Source organism: Microtus pennsylvanicus, chromosome 18 (genome assembly GCF_037038515.1).
Source record: "Microtus pennsylvanicus isolate mMicPen1 chromosome 18, mMicPen1.hap1, whole genome shotgun sequence".
NCBI classification, from domain to species: domain Eukaryota; kingdom Metazoa; phylum Chordata; class Mammalia; order Rodentia; family Cricetidae; genus Microtus; species Microtus pennsylvanicus.
In genome coordinates this window covers 41,489,590-41,511,281 of record NC_134596.1, presented here as the reverse complement: position 1 = coordinate 41,511,281, position 21,692 = coordinate 41,489,590, and the positions used below count along the sequence as shown (strand labels likewise).

Genomic DNA, 21,692 nt, shown 5'->3' with positions numbered 1-21,692 from the left:
AGGACAGGGAGTCACAAGACCAATGGGTGGGGCTTTCCAAAGAGTCCAGAACTCAGATCCTGGCTCCATGACCCCAAACTGTCACTCAAGGCTTCATCTCTGGCTTGCTCACCCGAACTCTTGGCTTCTTCCCTCAATTCAGAGGCGGGATGTGGGATGTGGCGGTCCTCATTTTACATATAAGGGAACTGAGTCACAGAAAGTGACAGAGGTCATCCAGACATGATAGGGCAGAACTGAGTCTGTGCCTGGCTCTGAGAGCCTTGTTTCTGCAGTGATGGGTTGACCAGTAAGCCACCAGCTTGGGTAGTGCCTAGGACACAGAGGGTGCCCTGGAAGAGGTAATTATGGGGCACCATCACTGTGGGGTCCTACTGTCACTGTGGGGACCCACCGTCACTGTGGGGTCCCAGTCCCAATGAAGGTGACTCTGTCAGGGCATCCATATCCCCAGGTATCAGGTGATAAGATTTGGAAAGTTTGTCTATAGACAGGAATTTGGGGAGGGGAGTTGTTTAATCTATTGTTTATTTGTTACTAGGTGTATATATGTGTGCACTTGTTCAGATGTGCATACATGATACATGTACATATGTTGACATACCACAGCACGTGTGTGGAGGTGATAGGACAACTCTTGCCAGTTCTCTCTCCTTCCACCCTTACGTGAGCTCTGGAAGTCAAACTGAGGTTTCTGGTTCTGCACAGCAAGGATGTTTGCCTGCTGAAGCGTCTCACTGGCCTTGCTTTTGGCCTTTTGAGATAAAATCTTACTATGATGCTATGCTCAGACTCAATCTTCATCCCTCTACCTCCCAAGTTTTTGGATTACCAGCCTGTGTCACCATGCCTGGCTGTGGGTATAATTCTTCTAGAACCTTCCAGTCACGCCTCCTTTGGGAGCTTCTCCTAGAACATATGTCCTATTTTAAGTGTCCAGGCCCCAGATACTGAGTCCCAGGGCAGAGGATGCTGGACTTCAATCTCTACTTCTGCTTCAATCCCTCAATGGCCCTGGTCCCCAGAGGAGACCTCACTGCCCACACTCACCAAGAGCATTGGAGACTGAAGCCTGGGGACAAAGTGGCAAGGCTTGGCAGAATTGAACCTCCCTTGGCTAGGACCAGAGGGATTCTGGTGGAGAAGGGGTCTCCGGCCTCTCATCTATAAACTGCCCTTCAAAGGAGAGGCCTGGAAGTCTCCAAACCACCAGGTAAACAGCATCAGGGAGGCGACATACATCCAGTCTGGACAAGAACTCCAGCCTCTGCCCTGGCCCTCACTAGTGTCCTCTGGCCTGGAGTGGGTCTGGGAGACTCTAGTGGGTGAGATGGTATCCTCAGAGTTCAATCAGTCACTGTCCACGGTCCAAGGAGCACAGGGGCCCTGAGGTGTGTATAACAGGAGACCCTCATAGAGATGAGACAACCTGGAAATGGAGTCTGGGCTCAAGACTCATCACAGGTAAGGCAGAGACTTCATCTCAATTTGCTAATGCAAATGCCAGCTGTCACAGAGAGCAGAGCCACTCTGCGGGCCTCCAGGGAACGGCACAGAGCTGGAATCTCCATAAACATGAAGCCCTCAAGCCTGTCTCCTGAAGAGACCTTTACTTACTATCCAGGTGTTCCCTGGTCCACACCTGCCCCGTGTCCTCCTGGCTGCAGCGACGTGGGCCTTGTTGGCGCAGCCATGCTGATATCCTCATTGGTAAATTCTGGGGTTAATGCATGGGGCCTGCCTGAGGTGGCTGCCTGCTTGGGCTAGGTGGATTGACTGGCCCTGGAGTGAGGAGAGGGCTTGGGGCAGGAAGCGTGAGTGAGGCTGGCACAAGACAAACTGTGTGCCCCTGGTGGAGAAAGTGAGAATCAGCATCCCTAAGTCCTGGCTGGTTCCAAGAAGAGGCCCAGAGTCAAGGAGAAGCCCCCTGACTGTGAATCTAGGGCTGGGAGGAAACCTTCAAGTTCACAGACTCTGCTGTCTGGAGCCTGTGCCTCCCAGCCTGCCCCTTGCTCTTCAGTCCCCCTGAGCCCAGCACACTCTTAGGGAGGCGGAGGCAGTGGGGACATAAAATAAACATTTGGGGCTTAATGTCCCCTGTGCCTTGCCCAGGAGCATCGGACCACAGGCCCCTCCCCATCGGCTTCCTGGATGTGGACAAGCCCCTTTCCCCTGCTCGTCTTCCCTCAGTAACCTTCAACTTTAACCCTGAGGCCTAGGCAGATGAGGCAATGGAGATCTAGGGACTGAAAAGGAGAGAGCATCCTTCACTGCCACGAGCCTGGGGAGAGGATCCTGGTTTAGTCATGTGAGCAAGGGGACCGGCTGAAAGTACGATTCTGCCTGCAATCATCTCTGCAGGTGGGTGGTGGCCTGGGGGACAGTCAGGGACAGCCCAGTAGTAGTCCATTTGGAGAAAGCCTGGCAGTAAAGCCACAGACATCCAAACTGCTCAGTCCTGGATTGTTCTCTCCCTCCCATATGACACCAAGCCCCGCTCAGCAGTCTGAATCCTGACTTTGCCGCTGGTATACCATGATCTTAAATCGCATTATTTTTTCCTTTATGAGCCTGATTGCTCATAATAAAACCGAGGTGGTGGACCCTATGCCACGGAATAGTTATGAAAACTGAAGACAACAGCTGCAGAAACCCATAGAGGGCCAGAGGTTGCCTGGAGTCACAACACAAGAGGGTAAGCAGGATGCTGGGTGAAGCCAGATCTCTTTGTACAACATCTGGCTTCTTTTGGGTCTGGTCTGTCCAGAGCCTGGTCTGTGTCCGCTGGTCTGTGGCAGAACACAGCAGCGATGTTTGGGGCTGGGCCGGGCCCCACATGGTGTGGTTGCTTTGGCCTGAGCCACCTCTCCACAGGGCCTTATCTGTCCATTCTCTCCTTTCCCACAAAGTAATCTTTCTCTCTCTTGGAAAGTTCCTGTTTCCTCCCCGCCGTCTTGTCTCTCCCCAGGCCTGTCTCCGGAGACTCTAGCCAGCCTCCCACACAGGTCCAAGCTGTTCAGCACAGGGGTTCAGAGTCTACAATGACCACCCCCTGACTCAGGATGGTACAAACGGGCTATCCAGAGCATGATGAAAGGTTTTACTCCCAAACCCACAGGTACAGAGTTCTATATCTTTGAACACAGCAAACTCCAGGGCTGCTGCAACCCAAATGAAGCCCTACCCCCTGCTGAGTGGATCCAGCAGGATTCAACCCCAAGCCTGGGGTAAGGAGCCCTCTGGGATCCAGTGATCTGCCTCCTTCTTGGTTGCCTAGCTCCTAGCCACTATCTGGGGACCCACCGAAAACCCACCAGGGCTACCTCGCTAAGGTCCCAGCTTCCCAGGGTGGCTTTTCTTGCAGCCAGCTTAATGGGTCTGAAAGCAAGGCCAATGGCCATGCTGTGGTATTAAGAATGTCCCTGAGGAATAAAGACACTGCCAACTGGGTTTATGTTTCAAGACGTCTGTCCTCACCCTTGACCAACAGATCACAGACAGGGAAATAGGCCAGGACCAGGTCCGGGGACCGGGTGGGGTTGAGACATCAATGGGAGGCCGCCTTGTCTAGAAACTGAAGAGTCCCCCTGCCAGACCAGGAGCTAGAGATTTGGGGGGCAGGCTGGGGCTTGCTCAGCATTCATTGTACACAGTTGTTTAAAATATAATCATCATATATATATATATTTTATATATAATATATAAAGAGGAATTGAAGTGAGCCACCCCAAAGAAAAAGCCATATTTTATAAATATTTCTGTAACTCCCGCATCCCAAAGGAGAGGGGAAAGAAAAATAAAAATTTACAACCCAGTTAGTGGTTCCATGTGATGGGCACAGGGTCCCAAAAAACATTCTGGGAGGCTGGTCTTTCTGGCCTTGAAAGGTCAAACGCACACAGTCCTACCCATCCCTGCCCTGGCTTCTTGGAGCAGCCTGGAAGGCAACATGTGGGCACTCGGGCCCCAAGCTGCCAGGTTATTTTTAATCCTATCGGTTTCCTTTGATGCCCCGGCCCTCCCAGGGCGACCAGGCCTCCTGTTCCCGGTGGCTTCCAAGTGGAGTCCCAGCACAAGCCTCCTCCCACGCCTGGCATCTGGGATCGGCAAGGAAGTCCACGGGGTCTCCAGGCCCTTCAGTGGGTCCTGGGGGGGGGAACGGCGCCCCTCCACAGGGGCGGAGCGTGCAGCCTCACTTGCAGACGTAGCGCTCCACCGTGCGCTCACACCTGCGGCAGGTGACATAGCAGCACCAGTGGTACTTGCAGTGACACCGCTCCACCACTCGGTCCGTGTAGGGGTTATAGCCACGCCCACAGCACATGAGGTCGCAGCTGTCACTGCCATTGGAGGTTTTGTTGCACTGCCTGGGGGTGGGAATGAGAGGTTAGTGAGCACCCATCACCACCAGCATCTGCCTCTCCCTGCCAAGCAGCCTGCACCCTCGCCATTGTGGCTGACCCAGCCCGGCAAGAAGGGGGATCAATCTGAGGGGAAACCGAGGCTTTCCTCCTCCCCTAACTTCCCTGTGTTTACAATAAGCTCTGATGGAATTGTTGCTATCTACCAACCTGCCTACCTACCTACCTACCTATTGAGAAAGAGTCCCTCACTGAAACTAGAGCTCAGGCATCCACTTGGCAAGACTGGCCAGTGAGTTCCGGGGCACCTTCCTATCCCTGCCCCCACCTCATCGTTAGGGTTCTAGATTTATGCCATCACACAGGTGGTGGGGATATAAACTCAGATCCTCATCTGTGGCAGGCGAGGGGATGTTCAAGAGAGGGTTTCTCTATGTGACAGCCCTGGCTGTCTGCCTGGAACCAGTTCTGTAGACTGACCAGGCTGGCCTCAAACTCACAGAGATCAGCCTGTCTCTCCTCCCAAGTGTTGGGATTAAAGGCTTGCGCCACCACCGCGAGGCTGATCCTCAAACTTACAAGGCAGGTAGGTGCCTTACCAACTGCGCCTCCACCTCAGACCCCTCCTTTATAATTAATCTTTAATTAAGCTGTAATGGAGGTGAGTGTCATTTTCACAATCAAAAAACTCAGGAGACATTCTGCAACACTGAAAACAGCCCAGGAGGACCCTGGGCCTGGACACTTGGGTCTGCTGAGTGCAGGCATGCAGGTGTCCAAGGGAGCCCGCAGTGACACCTCCCAGAGGCATTCCGCATCCTTCTGTTTGTGGAGCAGATGCAATGCATAGCAGCAGCTGCTCTCACTGCAATGAGGGACAAGCAAAAGTTCTCTCCCTTAACACCGGTGCCAAGGCCGCTGCTCAGCCTCCTCCCCTAAGCTATGGCAGGAGGTGAGGAGCCAGGAAGGTCTCCCTGCTGCCGTCTGCCTTCCTGATAAAGGGACAGCTATCCGGGTGAACTGTCCCTTGGGCGAGCACTGAGGAGGGACTGACTGTGTTGAGGGATACAGTTGGGGACAGGGCGCTAACCCACAACCTATGGGGAGCGTCTTCTGTGATTCTCTGCTCACTCCGTGTCCTCTAGGGCCCTGTGCCCAGCCCCTGTGTGTTACAGATTCAACTCCCCTTCTCAGCCGCTCACACCCACCCTGCCGCTTCAAAGCCAACTCGCGTTCCTTCCTGTCTCTTTTGCCTGACCCACTCCACCTCCACTCTGCCCACCCCCTCAATCTGGCCTCCAGATGGGAGCCTGGGCCTCTTCCTCACAGAGCCCCGGCCCGTGGGGACAGAGCCCCAAACCAGCCCTCCCCTCTCACAGGCAAGACCGTGGGCTGCGGAGGAAGCAGAAGCTGGCCGGGCACCAACAATGTGCCAGACACGTTCCCAGACACCCGCTCTCTGCTCCGTATTTCCCTAACCTTGTGAGCACCAGCTTCATGGAATGCTATGAGCGGCTCCTTAATAAAAGAGTTCCCCGGCCGTGTACCTCTGGGAAACTCGGTTTAATCAAATCCTTAGCTGAGGCTCCCTCAAGCCTTGGGGATGGCCAGAGAGCTGCCCAGGTGCATCTGATCACAGAACTTTCTTCCCTAGGTTTCCAGGAACCCTCTTTGCGAAAGCAGCCACCTAGTTCCTTAACAGCCCCACCCGGCACACATTAGGTCATGGGCCCCTTCCTTGACTTTCCTGTCTTCCTATCCAGAGCCAGGGTTGGGCCAGCTATGGGGACCTCAGGCCCAACCTATCTAGTCCCCAGGGGACATGGGAGGACTGGAGTCTGGGGGGGGGGCACTTATCAGGGGACAGCTCATCGGCTCTGCTTTGGGTACTTCCTCGGCTGCCTCAGGTTGGATGCTGCCTGCATCTCTCCTTGTGCCTCTCAGTTCCTCCTTTGTCCAATGAGCAGGAGGGGCATTTATCCCTCACCTGTCCCTGTGACATCTCCTGAGCTCCTGTTTCATGTTGGGCAGCTCTTCCTAGTCCCTGTCATACGGTACCACTGCTGTTACTTCCCATCTAGGGAGAAGGTGGGGCCATCAGCCTCTATCCCTGAATCTCCTCCGTCTCCCTGAAACCTCCTCCCCACACTGGGCAAGGACTCCACTCTCCAATTGTTGAGTCACCACTGTGCTCAGGCCAGCCCTGAGTGAGGCATGTGTAGGGGTGGCAGTGCACCTACCTGTCTTGGGTCCCGTGGGATCCCACCTTCTCATTCTTCATACAGAAGTCAGGGGAGCTCTGTAGATACACCAGTTCTGAGTCCTTCACGGGCCTGATGTCCAGGTCCTTGGGCACTAGGTGCTTGCGGGTGCCCATAGGCCGGTGCACCACCTTCGTGGCCGACAGGTAGCGGGTCTTGAGGTCAGCAGCCACATCCCGCAGTTCTTGCAGCCCCTTCCAACAGGTACGGATGGAGCAGGAGCCAGACACCCCATGACACTTACACTTGGTTTCCAGGGAGGCACGCAGAGCCTGCGGACAGGCAGGGTGTCGGCAGGATAGCCAGAACCCCTCCCTGGCCTGTCAGGGCTCTGGCCCCCCCACCTCATGACTGGGGGTTCTTGGGGGTTCATGTCCCACTGGATCCTCAAGGGATGGAGCATTTGGCACTAAAGGGATGGGGGTCATGCTTCCACTCCAGGGCAGCTAAGAGGGGCAGGCAGGAAGAGTGGCATTTGCAGATACACACTCAGCACAAATGTCCTAACACAGCTGCCACAGCCCATCCGGGAGACCCACTCTTTGCCCTGCCCTAAACAGGAAGGCGCGAATACACTACGTCTGACCCCCAAGTTTGCAGTTAGAAGATTGCGGGGCTGGGATTTGAACCTGCATCTGACAGTGATTCCAAAAGCTGACTTTCAATTGTTCTACGCCTTCTCTCTCCCACAAACCAGGACTTACTAGAGGCTTGCCTGAAGAGCAGCAAGAAGAGCAAGAAGGAAGGCAGCTGGGGGAAGGATGGGGAGACAGGAAGGAGACAGTATGGGGGTGCACCTCTTTCTGGACCCACCCACGGCTGCCGGGTGACCCCTCTGCCATCACCCAGCCTCTCTGCTCTGAAGTCTGAAGCTGGTAGGCGGCTGCTCCCTGGTTGAGTGTGGTAAGGGTTAAATGAGCTGTACCAAGGGGTGTGTGGGTTATAACAGTTTAAATCAATATTGGCTCTGAACATGCAGTTTAAATCAGAGCTGTGGGGGAAACTGGAAACCCCTGGGCCAGGCCTGTAGGCAGGATCCAGCCCTGGTCTGAGAAATGACTCTTCCCCCCAAGTCTTCCCTGGGCCTCATTTTTCTGTTGGTGTCTGAGGGTCAGAGGTCAAATACCTTCTAAGGACCTCTCTTCAAACCCCTGCTCACAGGACACTTCCCTCTCCCTTGTCCTGTAAGGGTCATGGGTCACCTGTATTCACACCCTGCATCACGTGGCTGAGGAAACTGAGGTGAAGATTGGCTTGGCCTTGCTCCAGTCCCTCAGTCAGTGAATTGGTGGGGAGCTAGGCAAAGTGTCAGGGATCATCCTTATCATGGCAACAGGAAATGGGGACTGAGGAAGCATACTAGTTATAAAATCTGGAACTTGCTAGACGCCTAGGAGGGAGAAGAAAGAGATAGGCACCAGGGACAGAGCGCTGAAGCTTGGTTCCTTGAATCGGGTCTGGAAGGTGTGGACACTCAGGGGCAGGTGCTAAATTGCCTGGTCCTGATGTCATTTAATTCTCACACAGACCTGGACTACAAGGAACAGCATTCGCCTTTAGCAGGTGGCTCCAAGAACAGGCCTGATGTGTCCTGAGATGGAAACTAAGTATTTAGTTTGGGGGGGGGGAGGGGAACAACCCAGCTGGAGGCTGAGATCACCATAGTGATAGTCACCATCTTTGGAGCTAGGTAAAAGCTCTTTGGGTTCCCACAATGGGGCCAGTCCCAGGGCGGGGAGGCGGGAACTCCTGGCTAGTGTGATCTGACTTCAGTTTTCCCAGACTGTCCAAGGACAGCCTGGACATTCAAGAGTCACCAGGGACAGGTGAAGGTGGATGGGTTTGCACAGATTCCACTTCCTCAGGCCACGTGTTCCTGGCTGAGCCACCAGGGCTAAACCATTTGAGAGATTCCTTCTGCTACATAGTACACTCTTCTTGGGGCCTTCCCCTATCAGTGAGAAAGGGACAACAGAACTTTTGGGGGTTGTTCTGGGATCCCAGGAGGGAAAGAATAGAACAGGGAGTGCATGTTCACACCACGGATTGGTGCCAAGTTTATCATTCCGAAGTAAAGGTGATTGCCACAGACCCTGACGACCTGAGCTGGATCCCTAGAACCCGTGGGAGAGAACCAACTCCCCCAAGTTGTACTCTCACTTGTACATGCATATACATACATGTAAAAGTTTAATTTGGTTCATTCATTCCCACACTCGCCCAGCCTTTTGGGTAGCAAGCAAGAAACAGGGAGATACTGGTAGCAGATTCTGGGGAACCCATTCTCTCAAGGCAGCGTGGAATCCCCCTCCCATTACAAAGAGGGGGTGTAGTGTAAAGTCTGTGGCCCAGCCCCCTCCCTGTCCTCAGGGAAGGCTGAGGAACTTACAGGAGGGCCCACCCTGTCATGGCTATATAGCTGGGAAGGAACAAGGCCAGAGAGGAAGCAAGTCACCCTTCAGGAAGTCAGGGCCAGCGCCAAAGGCCAGAACTCAGAGGTCTGGGCTCCCAGCTCATTGTTCCCTCCGCTTGGAGCACCCCAGAGAGGAGAAGGGGCAGGCAAGCCCAAGCTCTAGAGAGGGGAGAGTGGCAGGGTCCCAGCCCATTCCCTCTCCCACACCCTCATGGGGCCCACCATGGGGGCGGGCCCTTCTCCAGCCAGTGGCCCAGGCACACCCTCTGGGGCGGGTGGGGGGTGGTTACCTGTCTCCCCACTTCACTGTTGTGTAGACGCATCAGTTTATTGGCTTGGGATCCCGTTTTTTTCACCTTCATAGGAGCATCGGAAAACTTGGCCCCCATGAGGAGCCCGTAGCTGAGGTTGTCCGCACATCCTCCCCAGCGGTTCCCGGGCCCGGGTGGCTCACCTGGGACAGGGCCGCAGGAGCAGCCGGGCAGGTCGCCAGAGGTGCAGGCCCGGGCGATGGTGTGGCTGATGGTGGCGGCCGACAGGGCATACACGAAGGCTGACTCCCGGGTACCTGTGAGAGAGGTGAGGGTTAGAGGGGCTGGAGGTCAGGAGGAGGTCATCTTACTCCACCCATACAGTGGGCAGCACAGAGGGACCCAGCTGTCCCCAGAGCAGTGCAGGAGAAGGACTTGCAAGGGCTACCAGTCTGCTAGTCACAGGGTGCTTTACATAAGCAAGAACCTCAGCCCCCTGAGCCCTGGTGGGAATTCAGGACTAAGAGCCGATTTAGAAACCCATTCTTGGGCTGGAGAGATGGCTCAGTGGTTAAGAGCATTGCCTGTTCTTCCAAAGGTCCTGAGTTCAATTCCCGGCAACCACATGGTGGCTCACAACCATCTGTAATGATGTCTGGTGCCCTCTTCTGGCCTGCGGGAATACATGCAGACAGAATATTGTATACATAATAAATAAATATTAAAAAAAAAAGAAACCCATTCTTCTCACTGCTAAGATGAGACCATCCCGGTCATGTGTACACAGACACGGATGGGGGCACCATATGACATGTGAGCTTGTTGTCACAGCTGTAGGTCAAGGTACTGCAGAATACCCACAGCCACCTGGAGCTTCCCGGGACCCAGGGAGACAGCATAGCCCTGCAGAGAACTCGTTCACAGACTTGGGGCTTCTGGAACAATGTAACAGTATGTAGCCCTGGCTGCCTTGGGGCTAGCTTAATGCCACAGTCTCTCAAGTGCAGGATTACAGTCTGGGCCCTACTCACAGCTGGGAGACAGGACATTTCCATTGTTTGAAGGCAGCCCGTATGCAGGACAAGGACACTGTGACAGAGCCCCAGGAATGAGCATAGAGCTACTGGGGTCCCACTCCATTCCAGGCTGTCCTGGCCCCACATCTGAATCCTGGCCCTGTCTCATAACTAGCAGTTACCACCCCTACAGAACCTCAGTTTCTAACTGTAGAACCCACCTGACAAGCCTTCCCTGGTGTTCCGACATCTTGGGGGGTCGGGGACTGACTGCCATCTGCCATCTGAGACCCCATGATGCCTGAACCCCGTGGTTGTGTGGGGTATGCACTCAGCCTGTGTGCACTCAGGTTCCCTCCCGGAAGCCTGCTTCAAAGCTATTTGCTGCTGCCTGGACTACTTCGTGCATCACAGCAGTTCCCGCCAATCAGGTTTGCCTGGGTCCACCTGCCTGCCCAGGGGCGGGCTTTCCACCAGTCTCCTTATATTGACTTGACTTTCAGTACAGCAGGGAGCCACCTTGGTGCGGTCTAAGGCAATATCCTTCCTTCATCCATGCATTACAGCACACGTGTGTCCCGAAGCGTTATTCGGGCCAATGTATGTGCTGATATATTCACTCATTAATATTTATCCATTCCCCAGTTCGTGCCTGAAACCCATATCTACGAATGACTCATCCGCTCAAGCGTCCGCCCAGCCGAGGCTTATCCATCTGTGTAACCATCCATCTTGTCGCTCATCCGTCCACCCATGAATCCACGCACCTATCCAAACACACAGAGCTTCCGCAGGGATCCTCCCGCCACAGCAGCACGGCGCCCCACAGCCCATACCTCTCTCCAGGTCAAGCAGGTAGTTGGGGGCGAGCTCGATGGAGGAGCAGTTCCAGCGCATGTCGGCGAAGGCCCTGCGGCAGGCCTTCATGGCCTCCCGCGCCGCGTGCACGATGGTGCGCATGAGCTCCAGGTTGCTGCGGCAGAGCTGCACCTGCGCAGACACCAGGCCCTCCAGCTGCTTGCAGTGTTGCGTCTGGTTGAGCGCGAGGGCTGCTGGCGTCTTGGACAGTGCTCTGCATACCCCGAAAACCACCAAATGGAAGAAAGACAGGGTGTGAGGGGCGTTTGGTCAGCAGGTCAGTCCTCCCCGTGAACAGACTCAGAATCATTTTTGCCAAGAGTAACGTGGCAGAGCAACGGTTTGCCTGCCCTGGCCCAACCACCTGCCGTTTGGGCATGACACTATCTCTCTCTGGGCCTTACACCCTATTCCTAACACAGAATCACATCCTTTATCCTGCCTGAATCGTATAATTGTCTTAGGAATAGACACATCTGCAGTCTGCAAAACACTTCCAGCCACTGCCTCAGACCTCCTGGCCATGAGTTACTAAGCTCCTTCCATTCTCTCAGCACAGGTAGCTGTGTGCCAGAACCAGGGCTGGAGTCTCGTAATAATCACACGTGCTATTAGTTAGATCCTTACGCTATTGCACACTGTGCGTTAAGAGCTTCACACCATTACCGTGTGCGATTCTACCACCATTGATCACCGTTGTAAAGTCCTCACCTGTGCAAAGGATTGCCCTTCAACAACTCAAGGACACTGACGTTTATGGCGATCCAGAATTTAGAAAATTCAATACCTAGTCCAGACAGTCAAGGATCACTGGTCCCCTCTGGTCTTCGGGAACATTTAGTCTAAGGGCCCATCAGCAATGACGCAGAAAGGCCCCAGATGCCCCAGCTCCTGGACGGCCTAGGGAAAGGCATAAGCTTGAGAGGCCCTACTGTGTGACTGTGTGACTTGGGCAAATCACCTAAGCTCTCTGGGCCTCACGGCCCTCAGCTGCAATAACGATCATTTCTACTTCAAAAGAAAACAGGGAGGCTTAAATAAGATAATGTGCTCATGTCAGGCATAGCGACACATGCCTGTGATCCTAGACTTCAAACCTCAGCTCATTGCCAAGGGGAGTGAAGAGACTGGATTTCCTCCATGTTGGCAGATGAGAGTGTACTGCTCTTCCTTTTTGAACAGCCACAAAATCCTGGGGAAGGCCAAATGAGGTAATTTTTGATAAGTTGTTTCTTTCTGCCTGTCTGCCACCCATCATATAACTCCCCACCCCCACCCCATACAGACACAGGAAGTAGACCCCTGAGGGCAGAAGGCTGGCCTGGCATTTGTGGTTAGGATGCCTTACCTAGCCTAAGATCAGAGGTGAGTGTCCTAAGCCATGTCCTTCCCTTTGACCCTGGCCCACACCAGTCCAAACCATCGAGAGGGAATAATGGTTTCCTGGCCTAAGCAGATCCTTTTGGCCCAGATGGGCTCAGACTGTAGAGGCAAATGGTCCCTGTGTGGATCTGCCTCTCCTGGGCACACTGCAGCAGCTCTCCACAGCCCAGGAGTCCAGCTTTCCCAACCTGGCCAGCAAGGCTTGCCTGCTTCCTAACAAGCTGTCAGGGCCTGGGTGGGTATGACCCACAACTCCATTCTCCCTGCTCGCTTGCTGGGTCTTCTGTGTTTTCTATGGTTGAAATGGAAGGTTTCCACGGGCCAGGGGCACACAGCCCATGCAAGCAACATGACTGTCTTCTTGGCTTTACCCTAGGCTCACCTAAAAGTAGGGTGCCGGCCAAGAAATGGGGTGCTGATGGAGCCCTTCCTGCTGAGCAGTGCAGGCAGCTCCTCAGGACTGAAGCTACTCTCAGGCCCAGTGCCCAGTGCTCTCCAGTATCTGGGGCTAACTAGTGGGGGAATCTGGGGGACCTAGCTCCTTCTTCCCTCTAAAGTCCCCAGACATTTGCTTACCCCATGCTAGGCTAAACAGTATTTTATCTGTGAGGGTACCTCCCAGAGGGCTAACTCAGCAAGATACTTTGAAACTCTTTCCAGGGGGCAGGTAGAGTGTAGCCAGACCACTGTTGGGGACAGAGGGACATGGGCATCCATGGGACCCCCAGCAGCAGCTGGCACAGTGATACACCTACTGCTCCACCCCCAAGCATAGTGAGGTCTTCCCAGGAATCCGCTGATTAGCGGTAATGACCTGGGTAAGTGAGCCCCCTTGGGGAGGCAATCAGGACTAAGGCAGAGGCGGGGGAGCCACCGTGGACAGCTCGCAGGCAGGTCTGGTTCAGAGTAACCCTAATTGGAAACATTTCAGTTTATCTGCAGTGGGGAGGTGGGGGGAGAGGATGCAGGAGGGGACAAGAGGGAACTGAGAGTTCACTGGGGAGTCTATGCCATGGGTTGGGAGGGACTTCTCTCATTCAGGAGTTGGGGTTCTCCGGCTTCAAGTTCTGGCTAGGTTACTTATTAACCATGTGACCCAGGCGGGTCACTGCCAGTACCCAGCCTCAGTTGCCCAGTTTATAATATTCAGTGCTCATAGTTCTGTGGGTGAGGGCGTTTTCCAGGGATACAGCTGGGAAGCTCCTTGCGAGCCACAGTCTAAGGCCTGACATCAAAAACTTCACTCAGAAAATGAGGAGACCCTGGTCAAGGATACGACCTGCCTCAGGGTCCTCAGAGTTAGCCAGAGAAAGTAGTCCTTTGGTTATATTTCTGTGGACCCTGCTGACCCCAGGAAGGCGGGAGAGCCTATTCCCTAAACCTATTTAACCCACATGCTACCAGGCTTTGGGCTGTCCTGGACCACATCCCAGTCTGTTAACCATGAAGCAGGAAAAATATCTAGGCCAACTAAGCAAGGTCAGCCCTTCTCGGTGCTTCTATCTGGCTCCTGGGGATGGCCTTGAGAAGCTTCTCCCTTGGTGACCTGTTGGAATTCCTCTGTGATGTGCTAGGTCTAAGAACCAGAGTTTTTTAGGATTCCTGGTTAGGTTGAGGTTGAAGTTACCAGGGAATACAGGGCCTGGCTTCCTCCTAGAAATTTAGGAGCTTAGTGGCTTGATGAACAAGGCCACCTCTTTTCCTATGTTTCACAGATGGGTCAAGGGCATTGGATGAAGAGCAGGAAGCCCATAAGCTAGAGATCCAATCCTGCCTGGCAGAGGCCCCTGCTCCACCCCGTATTCACTGGACCGTCCTCCCTTAAGGAGGGCCCTGACTGGTTGCCGTGCTCAGATATTTGCTAACCAGAGTGGAAAGGAGCTTCCAAGGACTGCCAACCCATAGGAAAGAGAGCTGAACTTCTCCGCTTTAGTGTGCAACAACAGAGGCAGAGCCCAGCTAGAAGCTAGACCTCACAGACCCCAAGCCAGGACTCCAACAGCCCAGGTCAGAGCTGAGGAGCCGAGGCACAGAGAGGCTGAAGTCTTGCCCAAGGTCTGCCTGACAGAAGGGATTCCAAGGCTGGCACTCTCTACCCCACTTCATAGCAGCTGCATGCCTTCTAGAGCCTCTTCAGGCTCTTCCTAGAGAGGACCCGCCCTTGCTGAGTAGGAGGTTCAGTGCAGTCAGCTGCTCTGAGGACAGCCTCCAAGGGCTCCCAGCTAGCCCGGGGTCTTTCCTCCCCCTCCTCCCCGAGAGGGGGCGAAAGGCTCACACCTGCTCCCCCCCACACACACACTGAACTCACCATGATTTGCCCCTCCTCTGGCTTTGGGTAGTGCCCTCCCTCAAGGCTCTCAGTGTGTCTCTAGGCAGTCAGGTTCTGACCCTGCTCCCCTTTCCCCCATACCACCTGTTTATGCCATCCATCCCAGAAGCCCACCAGGTGGGCACCTCAGGTCACTGAGCCACATCTGGTTTCAGTTCCTGGTCAAATGTCCCTTTCATCTCCAAGTCACTTTCCAAGCCCAAGCACATGGTCCCCAGGACAGCTGGCCCTTGGAGTCCCCACCCCCACTGCACAACGGCCCTGAGACTTCCTTCTACCAACAGCCCAACTCAAAGCCCTGCTCCACTCCTCATCCGCTATGAAACTGTTTAAGAACCTCCAAGGGCCGGGGTGGTGGTGGCGCACGCCTTTAATTCCAGCACTCGGGAGGCAGAGGCAGGCGGATCTCTTTGAATCTGAGGTCAGGCTAGTCTACAAGAGCTAGTTACAGGACAGGCTTCAAAGCTACAGAGAAACCCTGTCTCGAAAAACCAACCAAACAAAAAGAACCTCGAAGGTCTTCCTCTCCTCCTGCTCAGGGAAACTAAACACACAGCACAGGTTGGGAGATGGAAACCAATTGTGGGTTTGTGGAAAACAGCACGCAGCACACAGCAAGACTGCATCTGTGTGAACAATTGTTGATGACTACTATTTCCCTGAGGGGGAGAATCCTGGGTCTCACAGGCCCTTGTTGAGATATATATATATATATATAATTTTAAGACAGAGTCTCCATTGCTCAGTAGCCGAGACTACTGGTCTGTGCCACCCAGCCTTAAGCTTCTCTTCTCCTCCCAAGTCCTTCCTTCCCTATCTTCCAGCTCCAGCAATTATCAACCATTATCAAAGTTTAGCCTCCTGAGCCCTCTGCCCGGGTTCTGATCTCACCGTCACTGAGAACCAGCACGTGACCCTTGTGGCAGTTATTTAGCCTCTCCAGCCCTTCACTTCCTTATTGAGAACCAACTCCTCTTAAGGAGTGCTAACAAATCCTACAGAGGCCCACAGCTCTCAGAGAAGTGACAGGACCATTGCCTGCAAGGCACTGTGTCCCCCACCCCACCCCAGCAAGAAGGGTCAGGGGATGCTCCTGCCTCTGTCCATGCTCTCCTCCTGGGACACCTGCTTCCATCGCTGCCCATCTAGTCCTCCCTGGGGGCACGTCTTGAAGGCAGACACTGAGCTGTCCCATTGTGTCAGGGCTTAGGGGTGGAGCTAAGCTGCGTGTGCTCCCAGTCAACCACCCATCCCACTCAGTGCGAGCCAGCTTGGGACTGAATGTGTCACATGCATCCTAGAACCTCAGTGTTCTCTTTGTAGGACAGGGAAAGAGGGACAAGAGCAGTGGCCCCAGGGCACTGCTTTATGAGCAAAATGAGTCACCCAGGTCTGGTTCTCAGCCATGAAGTAAGACCCTTGCACCTTTCAGCAAATGCCTTTCTATTCTCCCTCACCTCCTGGTCGGAAAAAGTGGTGGCGCTCTTGCTGACTTGTGTCCTGCCTGGGGCAAGAATGAGCAAGGGTGCCCAAGAGCAGCAGAAGCAGGTGGGAGGAGACCCACAGGCCAGACCACCTCTCCTGAAAACCAGAAGACAGAAGAATGGGATTCCTCTTGAATTATTTAATCAATAACTCAGCACGAGAAAGGGTTGGACCGGTGACCTCAAGACTGTTTTTTCCAAAGGTCCAGTGTCCTCTCTTTCAGTTAATCCATGGACTCTCTTCAGGAGCCATAATCCACCCCTCGTTTTTTCTGCAGACTCCCTACACATGACCCAAGCAAGGGGAGCCTTAACACATCCATCCGTTCTAGACTCTCCCCACCCTGGCGCTGTCCTCTGGGAGTCTCCTCCACACCACCCACGTGCAGAACTCCCCACTTCTGCGCCTGAAAGTGGCAAGCCGTGGGAAATCTCTGTAACCCACATGGGTAACCCAAGCAGGCAGCCCCCCTTCTGAACTCCCAAGCCCCCACTCCTAAAGCGCTTGGAAAGTTATTTACAGTCGGGGTTTATCTCTCCCAGCCCAGGGGCAGCTCTTTCGGGAAGGGACTGCTTTTCCCTCAACCCCACTCTTTCTCCGCTGCCTCTAGCAGGCACCACCGGAGAAGCAGCCTCTTCACAGGGAAACCAAGGGGGAAATTGCCTCCAGCGACCATTAATCCCGACAGGACACCCTGCGCGTGTGCTCACAGCCTCCTGCGGTTCAGGAGCTCCCCAGGGAGCCTCCTATCTGACACCAGAGAGCCAGTGCTAACTATCCTGGCGGACGTGTACACCGAGGCCCCAGGAGGTAGAGTTGGAATGACACTTCCCCCCAAGGTCGCCCAGGTGGAGGGGTCAAAAGTGCCTTTGCAGACTTTTCAGGGGGCTGACGATCCTGGGCTGCCCCTTGTGTTCTGCACTGTGCACCCCCTCTGGATTATGCCCCTTGGAGAGAATCTTTCCGAAATCCCTTTCTGGCCTTTGCGCAAGCCTGGGCTGGATGAGAAAATCCCCTCATTCACTTCACAAGCCCAGAGAGAGTAAGAACAGTATTCCCCAAAGGAGGTGGCCGAAGCTTAAGAATCAGTGGTCCCCGACATCCAAGCCAACTTGGCCTCGCAGATTTTGGTGCGTTCACCCAGCCTCTCCAGCCACTCTCCCCATGGCCCATTGGAGTGAAGGCAGGGTACTACTTACAGCCACTTGATGCCATAGCACACGCCAGTGTGGAGCGCCAGGGCGAAGAGCAGAGCCTCGCAGACCTGCGGCCGCGCCTTCATCGTCGCGCGCGCCCGGCGCTCTCGGGGGTCGCACCCTGCAGGAGCCTCTGCGAAGTCCGCCGTCTGCAGGCCACCACTGCCGGTCCTGCGCGCACGCCGCCTGCAGTCGGGAAGAGCGGGGCCGCGGGTTAAGGCGGTGCGCTGGCGGGGAGGCGTTTTATTCAAATTACAAAGGAGGGGTCGGGCCGGGGAGGCCGAGCGAAGCAGGCGTCCGCTCCCGCCCCGCGCCGCCCGAGACCCGTCGGCGTCAGGCTCGGATTAGGTGAGAACGGAGCGCGGCCGAGGGCGTGTCTCCCAGGCCGGATCCAGGGCTATACCTCCCAGGAAGGTATAGCCCTGTGCCGCAGAACGGAGGTGCTGGGGGAGACCCAGAAGAGAACCTGGAGAGGACCACAAGCCGCAGGCGACACCCACCCAAGACGCACACAGACAAACTGACGGAAGAGACCCCGCAAAAAGAGGAACGAGGATGCAGGGCCAAGGCAGCTGATTCGGGAAGGGATTTAGGCTATTAGAATCCACAATATTGATTATTAGTTATTTGCAGCTTTAGTGGTTCTATGTTTCATCCCGAGTTTCCCTTTTGCAGAGAAGTCTCCTAGTGTGATCGCCTTTGCTCTTCCCAGTCCTGGGATCTGTATTATCACCCACTCCATCTCAATCGAGGAAACCTGAGTCCAGAGATGGGAAAACGACTCGGTTGGTGCCGGACTGTTCAGCTCTCGTCTACCTGTGCCTCGCAGGTCAGGTTAGGGAGAAAACAGAAGATTTGTCTTCTCTTGGCACCTACTTTTCAGTATGGGAAAGGGAAATTGGAAAAATGGAACGGTGGTGGATGCCCTTTACACACTGAAGAGGCTGAAGCGCCCCTTAGGACATCCCACTTGAGCGGACTAGGTAGTAGCTCCAGAGCTCCTTAGCGGAGCAGGGAAGCTCCAGGCCTGCAAGAGGTTGCTTGGGACCGCCAGGCGGCGAGCTAGAACAGCGGAGGAGAAGCTACCCCGCCCGCTTGCAGACTGCGAAGCTGCTTTCTGAGGCTTGCCCTCCTCATCATTCTCACCTCATTAACTCCCTTCCCGGCTTCTCCCAAATTTACCAACACCTGGCGTTCGCCCCGAATATGCACAGCCCCTCTCCCCTTCCAAGGAGCAAAGACAAAGAGATTCCTCCCTAAAGGGTCCACGGAGTCTGAAGAAGGAGGTGCCAGACTTGGGAGAGGTGCTGGCGGAGAGGTCGCTGGAACAGGGAAGAGCGGTTCTCATCTGGCTCTCTGAGCTTGGGCAAACCCTCAACCACCCCAGCCTTAGTTTTTCCTTTTATAAAAACAAAGAACGGGATTTCAGCTTCCTGATCTTCGTCTATTCTCTCTCTGCCTGTGTCCACTATAACGCATACCTGTGTAGCCTGTGCACATGTATGTGTTTTGTACATGTGTGAACGAGCGCGCGCGCGCGCGCGCGCACACACACACACACACACACACACACACACACACACACACACTGGGATTTGAGACGTCATAGTTTTCTGGGGCCTCCTGGCAGAATCAAGAGGAATCCAAGTAGAAAACCTTGAAATACTTTCCCTCTCCCGTCCTCCACAGAGTTCCCCAGGTCCGAAGTGCTTGGCACAAACGAGTCTAGGCTGGGATCTCAGGGGAATTTTTGCTACAGTCCGACTCCTCCTCCCATCTCTTCGGTATCCAAATCTTTCCCTCACTATTGAAAGTTTACACACTTCCCCAAACCAGAAAAATATCTGCAGGATCGCAGCGGAGCGGGCGGGGGGGGGGGGGGGTTCAAAACCCCAGTCGTTGTCTCTTTGTTTCCTCTGTAAATGTGGGATCGCAGAAGGCGCCCAGAATTCCTGAGTGGGAAGCGAAGGGCAAGGGCTGGTCTCAGAAGGAAGCTCAAGGACTTACAGCGGGGAATCAGTGTCCAGCTCAACTAACTCCCCTAGACCCTGATCGCACAGCAGACAGGTACCCAGGCCTCCAGCTACTCCCTGCTCTTCCCAGCAACTCTAGCGGCCCTAGACTTCCTCCGCCACTACAGCGCTTTGCTGAGGAAGCACTTTTGGGCCTGGGCCTCTAGGTCCTGACATTATTCTTGTCCTGTCTAAGAAGGTCCAGGCCAGCAATGCGAGCCGCTGGGTCACCCTCTCAGCTTGCGCCCTGAGGGTCAAAGCGCATTCAACTTGGGGAGTCCCCGGCCCGCCAGGGGGCGCTAGCCTGGGTTCGAAGAAAGATCTGCCCTGGCCTTACACAGTGGGACTTCGGGCAAGTCCCCTCCTTTTCCTGGGTTCTAATGTTCCCGTCTTGGATGAAGTGCAGAGTGACTTCCCTCTTGGCCCTGGTTATCTCATAAGACTTGTTTTGGTTAGCCCTGAAACAGACTACGCAACCTCTTACTTCAGCCTGGGCTCCTAGCCTGCGTTGGGGACAGTCTTGTAAAGGGCCCGCGGAAAACAGCGGTGCTTATAGATAAAGAGAGAGTAATCCTTTCTTTTTTCTTCTTGGACAAAAAGTCCAAGCTACTTAGCTTGCAGCAGTAGGAGGAACGAGCCTTCCGGGGTTGTGCAAACGCTGGACCCCAAAGGCACTTTAGCCCTGGCCGCCAACAGGTGGTCCTAAGGCTTGGAGCGGTTGAAAGCTCTAGAAATTCCACTTTAGGTAGCCTCCCCGCTTGACCTAACCGGCGAGGATTTGCCAAACCTTTCCCAACCCCAATGTGCCATACTGGCCCAGGATTTGGTGCTGTGCGCCGGGACAATCTCCGCACCAGTATAACGCTCAAGCGGGCCGCTCCGGAAGCCTGGCCGCGAAGCTCTAAAAACGGAAAGGGTTAGACAGGGACTCCGAGCCACAGCTTCAAGGTTACCTGCGTGGCTGCGTGAGACCCGGCTTTAATCTCAGCCGAGATTCTGTCAGGATCCTCTATGTTGCACCAGGTCACCGCGGAGACGCGGTGTTTGGAAAGTAGAAAAGGGAGAGCGTGGAACCTTTGCCACCCACTGGAGCCGGATCCTGCGTTCCCAAAGACCGTGAGGGACATGGAGGCACCTCAGTGCCACGGGTGGAAGATATGGGGCTGGTGGAACTCAGCCAGATGTTCGGAGCGGGAGCGGCTCCAGATGTGACGCGGAGCTGGGGCAGGACTCTCCTCACTACCCCCCAACCTGGAGCTTAGGTCGGTAAACAAAGTCACCCCACCCCTTCCCAGTTGCCTCTAGGTGCCCTTCTTACCACCCGGAGAGCCCCACCTCCGGCACTGGTGGGAGCTGTGGACTTCTCGGTCTTTTGTCCCCCCCTCCCCCGCCTCCTCACACACACCCTCTGTCGCAGTATCCAAATCCCCCACCCCCGAGATGGCTCGGGCGTGACCTCATCAACCCGCAGACTGCGAGGGAGGGGACCGAGTCCTGGGATGGGGGACAAATCGAAAGAGCTGGGGGGAAACTGAAGGAACCGTGCAACCAACCCATCCGGTGACCCTTCTAGTCCCCTGGTCCCCGAGTCATTCCATCAAGCTGTGCTCCGCCAAGCGTAGTTACTCGGAACTCTGCAAGGAGAGAGGTGAGGAAAAGAGCAACGAAGGCCACTTTGGTTTGCTTCACCAGGAGTAGGTGCCCAATAGGAGGTCTCTTGCGTTCAGTCGACCCTCTCCCTACCCTAGCGGGTCCCAGTCCACAGCCCCTGCTCACCTTCGGGGTACTCTCGTGGCGCTTCTGGCCGCCCTTGGGAACTGGGAATGCGGCCTCGGCCTGCGGGAGCGGCGAGCACAGTCTCTGCCAGACGCCGCACAGCAGGGCGCAAGGGATCCTGGCACTTGGGCGCTGAAGCCGGCTGCTCTCAGCTATGCTCGTCTCTCCGGCCTGCGCTCACGGATCTACGGAACTCTCTCCTCTGCTTGCACGATCTGCGGCGCCCGCCAGCCCAAGCGCTTTATAAGGCGCGGACCGCCGCTTTGATCCGCCCACGTCAGCGCTCCGAATCCCCACCCGGTGGCTCGCGCGGGGCGGGGGCGGGGTCCATATGACGCCTCGGACCCGCGG

At 55.1% G+C, this 21,692-nt stretch overlaps 1 protein-coding gene across 2 annotated transcripts; it reads right to left on the bottom strand.

Annotated features, from left to right (window-relative positions):
- Positions 1-3,728: 3,728 nt before the first annotated feature.
- On the bottom strand, positions 3,729-21,542 carry Wnt11 (Wnt family member 11). Of its 2 annotated transcripts, XM_075952818.1 has the most exons (6): positions 21,342-21,542; positions 17,557-17,739; positions 11,139-11,374; positions 9,326-9,603; positions 6,602-6,894; positions 3,729-4,367 (listed from the first exon to the last, which is right to left on the bottom strand). In XM_075952818.1, the coding sequence occupies exons 2-6, from the start codon at positions 17,637-17,639 to the stop codon at positions 4,193-4,195; spliced, it is 1,065 nt and encodes a 354-aa protein (XP_075808933.1). In that variant the 5' UTR covers positions 17,640-17,739; positions 21,342-21,542; the 3' UTR covers positions 3,729-4,192. The 2 variants fall into 2 exon arrangements, with proteins under 2 accessions (XP_075808933.1, XP_075808934.1); XM_075952819.1 differs by lacking the exons at positions 17,557-17,739; positions 21,342-21,542 and having other exon boundaries at positions 9,490-9,603; positions 11,139-11,277.
- Between the last annotated feature and the right edge of the window lie 150 nt (positions 21,543-21,692).